Raw genomic sequence first — 11,088 nt, forward strand, 5'->3', positions numbered from 1 at the left:
CCGAGTCCTGTCCTGGTGGTGCTGGGTGCCGTATGTGACCTGGGCCGAGTCCTGTCCTGGTGGTGTTAGGTGCCGTGTGTGATCTTGGGCTGAGTCCTGTCCTGGAGGTGTTAGGTACCGTCAGTCAGTTTTGGGACTCTTTAACATAGCAACCCATGTGACAGAGTAGAACTTTCCCATAGTTTTCTAGGCTGTAATCCTTATAGGAGCAAATTGCCACATCTTTCTCCCACAGACCCTGGGTGGGTTTGAACCACCAACCTTTAGGTTAACAGCCAAGCACTGAACTGTTGCATCACCAGGAGTCCTTGGCTCCTGTCCCAGACAGAGAAAATGCTCTGATGGACATTTGTGAGCAATTCACAAAATTAGAACACACAAGATAGATTAAGAAAAAAACTGTCAGTGTTGAATTTACTGAATTGATAACTGTAGGGCTATATAAGAGAATATTCTTTTTCTTAAGAAATACACACTGAAGTATCTAGGGATAAGGGTTACAGTGTGTGTAGCTTACTCTCAAATGTTCAGGAAAAAAATTGTGTATTAACTGTTTTTGTAACTTTTGTAAAGGTTTCAAATTGTTTCCAAATAAAATATTAAAAACAAACATGAGATTAAATTTTAAAATATCCTTGTTCTGGAAAGGTTTTAAATCTCATTGCATTTATTATTGCTCCCCCTGCCCCCTACCAACTTTCTCTTTAAATAGCAATGTCTTATCTTGGAAATTTTATTTGAGAGTAGTTGGTTCTATTTGTGTGCTTTAATCCAAATAGCAAAAGAGAAGCACCCTCTGCTGGGTGATATCTGACTCCCAGTGCTTTACATAATTGCCCACAGTGGCCTCTCTGACATTTCGCTTGTAATTCTTGTCAGTTTCAATTTAAAATGCATTTATAGACTCATTAGTGCCCTGTAATTCTATACAAAGAATTAAATGCACCATGTGTTCCTTTGTTCTTCCTCCTATTTCATTCTTTGAGGTAACTTCTTGCTGTCTTTCATGTAACTGATGACCTGGTTTTACCTGTTCTCTATAGGGTTAAAAAAAAAAAAAACACTCACTGCCGCCAAGTCAGATCCAACTCATAGCGACCCCTCGTTGGGTTTCCAAGGTGGTATCACTACAGAAGTAGATTACCCCATCCTCCTTCTGAGGGGTGGCTGGTAGGTTTGAACCGTCAGCCTACTGGTCAGCAGTCAAGTGCCTTAGGCACTACACTAGGCTTTTAGATATTATTAAATATCAGTAAAAGTTAACTCATTTATTAAGTTTATGCTGCTTAAAATGCAGTCTTTTCCTATAGACTTACGAAAATTGTGTCATTTTAAAGCCTCTAATTTTTATTTTGAGTTAATACTTTTAACTAGATTCCAAGACTATGTAAAGAGCCAAAACAAGCTTGTCACACAACGTAGTATGATTGTTTTTCACAATCTGAGATGACACTGAAATATTTGTTGTCTTAGAGTAATTTGGGTCTTTAGTTTCCCTTCCATACAGTATTTTAATAGGAAGATAAAATTTATTAGTAAGAAGGTGCCAAAGGGGCAGGGAGGCTCCATCTTCTGACCTCCTCTAACCCCACAAGAGGAAGACAGAACCACCATCAGCAACCCAAGGCCTGTTCCTATGAGGCCAGACATGCCGCCTCCCTTCAGCCCTTTGACCAACCATTCCTCCCACAGCACCCACCACCTCTCTGCTGGATTTGATAATTCGCTACAGTGGCCACACAGAATTCACAGATTATGGTGCTTATTAGGGAAGCAATATGGGACATGCTCAATCTCTCTCAGCCTGCTGTCTCTCAGCCGACAGTCTCTTTCAGTCTCTTTCTCAGCAGTGTGTGTCTTTTGGTGTCTCTCTCAGCAGTGCTCATGTCTCTCTGTGTCTCTCTTAGCAATGCGTATCTTTCACATCTCCCAGCCAGCAGTGAGAGATACCTTTTGCCTCTAGGAGGGCTCCTTTTGAGCCTGGCAGAGTGGCCAAACTAACCAATCCCAACATCAGAATTCTATACACCTGAGAGAGCTCGAACTTCCCAGAAAATTACTTTGTGCTGCTCCCAACAGAAATATCCCAGGTGGATAACTTTAACAATCAGGAGCTACTCAGTTGCTCAAGGCAAATTCCACCAGGAGTTTACAAAGACTTATGGGTAGAAAAGCCACACTGTGTAATTTACTACACTGCAGAAGGTAACATGTTACTTACTTTTTCCACTGTAACCTCTTCCTCCTGTGTGCTAACCTTCTTAAGACTAAAGCCTCTGGAATTTATTTGGTTAATGCCCATCTGTCATTTCATCTTGCATTTTCATGTCCACATCTGTTAACTTTAAATCTTGTGAATATTATTTACTTGCTTTTGTGTTTCCTGTAATAGCAGGAACATCTTCATGTGATAACAGATAAATACTTTTTTTCACCAACAGAGATTTATTAAGCAATTCTTGAGTGCTCAGTGCTGTAGTACATAAGACATATAAATCTTTTTCTTTTCTGTTGTGATTTACGTGAAAGTTTACAGAGCAAATTCACTTTCCATACAACAGCTCACATACACTTTATCTCATGACATTGACTATAATTTCCCACAATGCAATAGCTCTCCTCCCACTTCCTCCCCATAGTTACCTTTTCCCTATGTCCTTCCCTCCATGTACTCCTGCCCCCTGAGCTGTCTCCCTATGCATACACAGCCCTTCTTTCTCCCATGATTGTTCTCTCCCAGGAGTATATCTACCTAATGTAAATGTTCAGCTCATATGCCTGTCTTTTGTTTGGCTGGAAGCCACAGGAATGGGTTCAGTTCCAAACCTGAAGGGCAGCTAGGGGCCATAGTTTCAGTGGTTTCATCAGGCTCTATCAGACCAGCAATCTGGTCCTTTTTTTTTTTTTTTTTAATGATTTTGAGTTTTGTTCCACATTGCTCTCCCTCTCTATCCAGGATTTCCTACATAGATCCCTCTTGGAGGGGTTGACAGTGGTAGCTGGGCACTATCTAGTTCTTTTGGTCTCATAGTTGTATAGGATCACGTGGTGTACCCATTGCTTGGACTAATTGTTTCCACGCATCTTTGGTTTTTTTCATTCTTCTTTGCTCTGGACGAGGAGGGACACTTCATTGCATCTAGATGGCCACTTGCAAGCTTTCAAGATTCTAGTCGCTATTCGCCAAAGTAGGATGTGGAACAGTGTTTTGTGTAGTATGTTATTAAGGCTGTAAATCTTTAGAGAAGCAGACTGCCAGGTCTTTCTTCAGCAAAGCAGCTAGTGGGTTTGAACTGCCAACCTTTCAGTTAGCAGCCAGATGCTATATGCCACCAATTGGATATTACTCAGCCATAAAGAGAAAGAAGTTCTGACACATGATACCTCATATAGATGAACCTTGAAAACAGTATGCTGACTAAAGTAAGTCAGATGTAAAAGGACAAATACAGTATGATCCCAATATATGAAACATCCAGAATAGGCAAATACAGAGACCAAAGTTTATTAGTAGCTAACAGGGCTAAGTGGGAGAGGGTAATGGGAAGGTATTGCTTAGGGGGTACAGAGTTTTTGTTAAAGTTGATTAAAAGAAAGAAAAGAAAAGAAAATGGATAATGGTGATAGACACACAGCATGATGAATGTAATTAATATCACTGAATTATACAGTGGTTGAAATGGCAAATATTTTTGGTATATATATTTCACCACAATAAAAATTAAAGAAAGAAATAGAAATGTTAATAATTTATACTTTATGGTCAATATGGAGATAAGACGTGAAAACAATTTTATACATTGAAGATGATGATATAGAAAGAACTTTGAAGTAGCATATAGAACCTTGGTGATGCAGTGCTTAAAGCGTTTGGCTACCAACCGAAAATCAGGGATTTGACCCCACCGGCTATTCTGCATGAGAAAGAGGAGGCAGTCTGCTTCTGTAAAGATTTATAGCCTTGGAAACCCTATGAGGCAGTTCTACTCTGTCCTATAGGGTTGCTTTGAGTTGGAATCTGTTCATTGGCAGTGGGTTTGGTTTGATTTGTACAGGAAGTGGTCCTTGAATTAGACTTTGAACAGTATCTAGGTTTTGGATTGATAAGCTGAGTAGTTTAGTACCTGCCCAAGAATTAAGGGTGAGGAGATTTGGGAAAAAGGAGAATAAGAATGTTTTTCAGAAGGTGTAGGAGCTCTGGTAGTATAGTGCCTAAGGCATTTGACTGCTAACCAGAAGGCTGGCAGTTCAAACCCACCATGCACTCCTCAGAAGGAAGGTTGGGTGATCTACTTCCATACCGATACCTCCTCAGAAACCCAAGGAGGGGTTGACGGCAGTGAGTTTGGTTTTTTTTTGGTTAGAAAGTATTAAAGAAACTAGCATAACTGGACTAGATAGTGAGAAGTAAGATGGAACTAGTTGATAAGGGCTTAACTGCCTACCTAGTAGAGCAGTTTGGATTAAATTGGGAAAGCAGCAGATGTCTTAACTAGTTAACTGACTTGTCAGAAGGATGATATTTCAGAAAGACGAACCTTACCAGGATATGAAAGATGAATTAGACTAGGGAGAAGGAAGAGGAAGAGAAAACCAACTGGAAGACTATTGCTAATTTATATTTGAGTTGATAAAGTTTAGGTTAGGATAGTGACAAAAGTGAAGAAAGGCAAATGTGGCAGACATTTTGATGTTCCAATGAAGATAAATGCTGGGGAAGAGGAGGAGGTAGACAAGGACGATTAGATTGGTCTGGGAAGAAGTGGTTGAAGGCCATAGCGCGCTTTCCTTGGAATGGGAGGAGTTAAGGAGTGTGAGGAAGGTAAGTTAGTGGGGGTTATACCCTCCAGGAATTTGTCTGTTAAAGGACCACTGGGTCAAAGGAAGAGTCCTGTCTTACCTTCCTCTTCAGAACGAGGGGAAACACCTTGGTGTTTGGAACAAAAAGAGAACAGTGAGTAAAATAATGTGCCCCTATAAGAGCTTTCAAATAATTTTTCACCTCCAGGCAATGTTCTGACAGTTTCTATCTCACGTTGCTTAATGTCTGCCTTTCTCATTTTCACTTCAGATCCAGAAACAGCAAGACCCAGCAATTCCAAAATCACTACCACGCTGGGCCTGGTCGTCCATGCTGCAGGTAGAGCGGGATGCAGCGAAGCCCCTTTCCTCACTTCACACAGTGAGAGGCTTGGCGTTCGCATTACAGGGACTGTCCGCATTAGCGCTCCTAGTCTGGCCTTGCAGGGAAGAGGGAAGGTTGCTTAACCACAAGAAGTTCCCCAGCACAAGCCCCGGCACACTTGGTGTCAGTCCCTAAAACAGGGGCTTGCAAGCTAGCAATGGTTTTTATGTTTTTAAATCGTTGGGGGAAAAAAGAAAGAAAATATTGTGAGTTTTGAAAATTATATGAAATTTAAATTTCTGTTTCCAAGAGTAAAGTTTTTTTGGAACATAGCGATTCTTCTTTGGTATTTCTATTATTACAATTTGATTAACTAATCAGTAGATTTTTGAGCACCGTACTTTTTCAATAACAAAGACAATAATCGCTAGCATATAGTGAATAGTCCAGGCCAGGTGCTGAGCCCGTATGTTAGCTGATTTAATCCTCATGAAGACCCGAAGAAGTACATACTTTATTGAAGGCGTTTTAGAGGCAGCTGAGGTTCTGAAACATTAAATAACCTTCCCAGAGTCAAACCCAGGTCTGCCTGACTCTAAAACTCAAACACTGCACTATTGTTACTAATTGTTATTTATAGTATTTTATGTTTCATTGTTTCCAAATTTAGCTGATGGTGTTGCTTTGGGAGCAGCAGCTTCTACTTCACAGACTAGTGTCCAGTTAATTGTGTTTGTGGCAATAATGCTACATAAGGTGAGCAAAATTTAGGTGCAAGATTTGATATTGCATGTGTTCATAGTTACGATTTCTCTTTGATTGTTAATATTTCTACAGACTATGATATGATAGTGTAAGAGGAAAGATTTTTATTTTCATGTTCATTTTGGAGCTCTGGCGGTATAGCGCCTAAGGCATTTGACTGCTAACGAAGAAGGTTGGTGTTCAAACCCACCAGCTGCTCCAGGGAAGGAAGGTGGGACAATCTACTTCTGTAAAGATTTGTTCATTGTGGAGAATTGAAAAATCTGTTCATAGTGGGTTGTTTGTTTGTTTATTTGTTCTTTTTTTCCTACCATTTTCTTAAACTTACTTGAAGTAGTTTTATTTTTTTGTGGTCATATAACTTGTCATAGAGACTTTTAAATCTCTGCAGATTTTTGTATTTCACAGTAATTTTTGCTCAGAATTTTTTTTTCCTAAGCCCAGAGAAAGCGTATCTTTATATTGACTCTTTCCCTTTCCTAGCATCTAAGAAACACAAACACAACATTAATCCCTTAAAACATTAATTCCTAAAAGGCATAGCTCAGTCTTGGTACTCTGCCTGTTTTTTCTGTATGAGAATTCAGTCAATGACATGTACTTCTTAATGAGGAAGCAATCCATATTTCTAGAGTCAAAACAGGGATAATTTTTTATTTTTTTGCAGGCACCAGCTGCGTTTGGGCTGGTTTCCTTCCTGATGCATGCTGGCCTAGAGCGAAACCGAATCAGGAAACATTTGCTGGTCTTTGCATTGGCAGCACCAGTTATGTCTGTGGCAACATATTTAGGACTAAGTAAGGTAAGTTGGACTCATTCCTAGCTTATCTAGACAAGTGTCTAGTTCTTTTGTATCTCACTAGAATTTATGGTCTCTTATGATGAAGTTTTCAACTAAATTACCCTCTCAAACTAAAGATAAAATTAGGAGTAAAACCTGGACAAGATAAATTCCAAGCCAGTTCTCTTCATAAATTTAGCATTTTCTTATTAATTTAATTCAAAACTTCTTCCCCACTGGATCTAAAAATATTTGCACAAATACATGATAGTACTTTTACAACCAAACCAAACCAAACCAAACCCACTGCCATCAAGTTGATTCCGACTCATAGTGACCCTGCAGAACAGAGAAGAACTGCCCTGTAGGGTTTCCAAGGCTGTAAATTTTTATGGAAGCAAACTGCTTCATCTTTCGCCCATGGAGCGGCTTGTGGGTTCAAACCACTCGCCTTTTGGTTAGCAGCCCAGTGCTTTAACCACACCACCACCAGAGCTCCTTTTACTTTCCCAGACATGTAATAAAATACAGCCGTTCCTGTTTAATGTTGAGGTGGGCACGAGATGTGTGACTGACAAGCCGTGCAGCATCTCTGAATGAAGAGGCATGAACAAAGATGTGTATATTCGTCTGAGACTCAGAATCTTCTGCCCCAGCCCTCCTTTACCAAATGTTAAATACCCAGCACTTGACCATTGCAAGGAGCCTAGCTTTAGATCTGAAGCAACACGTGTCACTTTGAATCAGCTCAAAGCCTGGAATGCTTCCATGTTGTTCAACTGGCTCTTCCCATACCTTAATTCTGTCTACTAGGCTGCAGTTCTTAGCGACAGCCCTCCTCATTTTACTTAAATGTCACCTGGCAGGCAACAGGAGGGAAATCTTAGAACCAAACTATATGACTCAGGGCTAGTTCATGGGAAATGCTTTTCCCTGTGCTCTGAAGGTTGTTGATTCTTCTGAGTGTCAGTATTTGATATAGTAAAAGACGTATTAAAAGGAATATATGAAATCACAGAAAGACAAGTACTTTATGAGCCTATTACTGTAGAAAGACAAAGATGGGTTTGCTTGAGAAAGGGAACTCACTTTGTAGGTTACCAGGATGGGGAGGGAAGGGGAAGGATTAATTCAGGCTAGTTGGGGCCCACAAACTGATGTGGGTAAGGGGAGGAATAATACGGGAAGGATCTATGACCACCATGATAACGTTAGGAAATGGGAGGACACCGGATTGTGCACATAAGAGATAAATGACAGATGCTAATACCAACGAATGTGTCCACAATACTGCATTACCATTAACACCAAACACCAGGCTACAGATAAACACATAAACACAAACACCTGAGAGGATCAGATGGGGGTCAGTGAACAGGATTATACTCTAGACCAAGGATAGATTCAGCTGAGGCTAATCTTGTACAGACACCAGTGATACAAAATACCTGCAGTCCTTACAGAAACAATAGAAGACAGACACAGAGGAATCCCTCACACCCAGCCAGACTCTATGGGAGAGAGATCCAATAGATATACTGTCTCAGGACCATAGCACTGGGGGACACCAGACTCACTTGGCACAGCAAAATACATAAAAGCCTTGCTCCACATCCTACATTGGTGAGTAGTGACTGGGGTCTTAAAAGCTATCAAGTAGCCATCTAAGATGCAGCTAATGGTCTCCTTGCATTAGAAGCAAAGAAGAATCCAAAAAAAAAACAAGGACATTTGGAAGCAATCAGCCCTAGGACACAATGGCCCTTGAGACCAGAAGAACTGGTTGGTGCCCGGCTACCAATGCCAACCACTCAGGAAAGGATCAAATCTGGAGATCCTGGATAGAGTGGGAGGAAAAACATGGAACAAAATCCAGAAACTCAATAATGACCAGAATTACTGGTCAGATGAAGTCTGGTGAGACCCCCCCAATACTATGGCCCTGGAATACATTCTGTGCCTGAACTAAAACTCACCCCAGGGGCTGGTTCTCAGCCAATAGTTAATAAGATGTACATACAGACCACTCAGCCCAGGATGACGTACCCACATACTCTATGGTAATACATCCCTTAGAGCAATAGACCACAGGGCACCAGAGGACCAACATTCAAATTGAGGAAATGCAGGACAAACAGGAGTGCATGAATATGAAGGGTACAGGGAGAGGGTTACTGGTAGGGAGGGGAGGGTGAGTTAGGGTTGGACATGGTAAATGGGGAGTGAAACGAATTGTACACATAACGTTGAATGTAAAACAAGCTCTTAAAAAAAAAGAATATATGAAAAATGAGGTAGTTCTTGAACACTTCTGTTAATCAAGGGTTTGCTGCTCTCAATTGTTAACAAATAAGTTGTTAAAAAAAAAAAAACCTTTCTGTTCACAGAAGTCTTACCTTCTCTCATTCAGTGAGCAGAGCAGAGCTTCTTTGAAAATGTTACCAGTTTATCACTTTATTGATCAATATAAGTTATAAAAACTTTCGACAGTAAAGTACTGACACTTCGGGAGACATGGAATAACATCATATTTATGGCATGTTCTTTTTTTGATGTTTCAATTAATCATTTTAGTTCATAGTTCCACTCTTTTGATTGATTAAGTTGAAATTAATTGTGTAAAGATTAAATTATGAGATCTTCTAAGCCTGTGAGGGCGGTGCTGCATCTTGATTACGTATCCCCAGCACCTAGCTTAGTGCCTGGTACATGGAGGCACTGTTTATAAATACAGAGGCACTAACGGTATTTAAGATTGTTAAATATAAAGAGAGTAAATGAATGAGTGTCTGCATTCATATATTGTTAATTCCATTTTAAGAATAATACAGGCAAAACCTGTTCCATCAGGACTTGAAATTTGTTTGAAAAAGCAATGTGCACATCACTCTTATACCCTTATTTAGGAAATTTCTGTAAATGACATAAAATTGCTCTGATCTTGAGACATCCCCCATGTCCCAGACAGCACCACTTATGAATATTGAGTGTCCCTTACCAGGATTTCTTCCTGACCCTGAATTTTAGTGGACTTAATTTTTCTTTTCTCTCTCTCTCTCTCAATTCACAGAGCAGTAAAGAAGCCCTGTCAGAGGTCAATGCCACTGGAGTGGCCATGCTTTTCTCTGCCGGAACATTTCTTTATGTTGCCACAGTACACGTCCTCCCTGAGGTGGGCGGAATGGGACACAGCCACAAACCTGATGTCACGGGAGGGAGAGGCCTCAGCCGGTTGGAGGTGGCAGCCCTAGTTCTGGGTTGCCTCATCCCACTCATCCTGTCAATAGGACACCAGCATTAAGTGTTCAGGTCCCAGCCTTTGTCCATGGCCGTTTGCCATCCAGTGAGAACAGCCAGCACGTGACAGCTACTCACTTCCTCAGTCTTGTGTCTCGCCTTGCCCATCCACTGTATTCCTGGAGTCCAGAGGGAGGTGAGATGAAAATCTGGAGTAACCGAAAAGCTTTTAGAGTAGACACAACACTTTGCAACTGGATACAGACATTCCCTGTGTTGTCTTTAAAGGGCCTTGGCATTTTGAGTTTTGATGTTTCTCTTAACCCTATTCTCAGGGAAGATGGAATTTAGTTTTAAGGAAAAGTGGAGAACTTCATACTCATGATGAAATAGTAATTAGGACAGTGCAGTGTTCTGTAATGAAGCTAAATCTCTGTCTTCTTCCTTTAGAGGCTCTGCCACCTTACCCATTGATTTTTTAACATGGTTTTTACCATGTCACACTGGTGCTTTTAGCATCTATGCCACATGCCTTGATAGAAGGTCATAGCACCCACTGTCTTAGATGCTGAAGGTGACTGCATTTCATTTGGGGCTAGAGTCAGGAAAATGATGCCAAGACACATTGGGAGAGCTGACTTTAGGCTCGAGAGAGATCCACTGGAAGGTGAGTTGTGGAGAGACCCACACCCTTCTGTGCGGGCCTCTGAAATAGAGCCTGCCATTCCATCAAGTGAAACAACAGAGGTGGGGCCGACTGCTAAAGAGATGACAAGTATTGACAAGTATTTTGTAGCATTTCTTTTCAAGTGCTCCTTTGCAGAATACCTGCCTCCACATTCTTCCTGCAGAGCCAGGTTCTAGTAGGTTCAGGCCTTGGCTTTTCTTCAAGAACAGTCAGTTTCACAAAGTATCTTTGGAAATTAAGGGATATTCAATTTTAAGTAAATTAAGATAGTTACTAACATCCTTGTAACTACCTTTTTAAAAGTAAAACTATGAAAATCTATGTTATACTTTATTTTAGTTTTTTTTCTAAGTATTACTCTTAGCAGATCAGCAGTCACTCTGGTAAAATACTTGGTGCAGCTTGGGGAGTGTTAGGTCTGCTCCACGTAGCATTTTTAGCAATGAAGAAAGGCTGAATCATAAATGAGAAGTGTTGCCTGTTGACTTAAAA

General features: G+C 40.7%; 1 protein-coding gene across 1 annotated transcript in view; it reads left to right on the plus strand.

The window, feature by feature from the left end:
* The window catches only part of SLC39A9 (solute carrier family 39 member 9), a 75,398-nt gene extending 65,426 nt beyond the window's left edge, over window positions 1–9,972 (plus strand). Inside the window, exons 4-7 of the mRNA XM_007942322.2 lie at window positions 5,072–5,140; window positions 5,796–5,881; window positions 6,558–6,692; window positions 9,742–9,972. Coding sequence (XP_007940513.1) covers window positions 5,072–5,140; window positions 5,796–5,881; window positions 6,558–6,692; window positions 9,742–9,972 — 521 coding nt within the window. The remainder of the gene's footprint in view (window positions 1–5,071; window positions 5,141–5,795; window positions 5,882–6,557; window positions 6,693–9,741) is intronic.
* Window positions 9,973–11,088: the final 1,116 nt, after the last annotated feature.

Source organism: Orycteropus afer, unplaced genomic scaffold (assembly GCF_000298275.1).
Source record: "Orycteropus afer afer isolate SDZICR_OR568_19922 unplaced genomic scaffold, OryAfe1.0 scaffold00088, whole genome shotgun sequence".
NCBI classification, from domain to species: Eukaryota; Metazoa; Chordata; class Mammalia; order Tubulidentata; family Orycteropodidae; genus Orycteropus; species Orycteropus afer.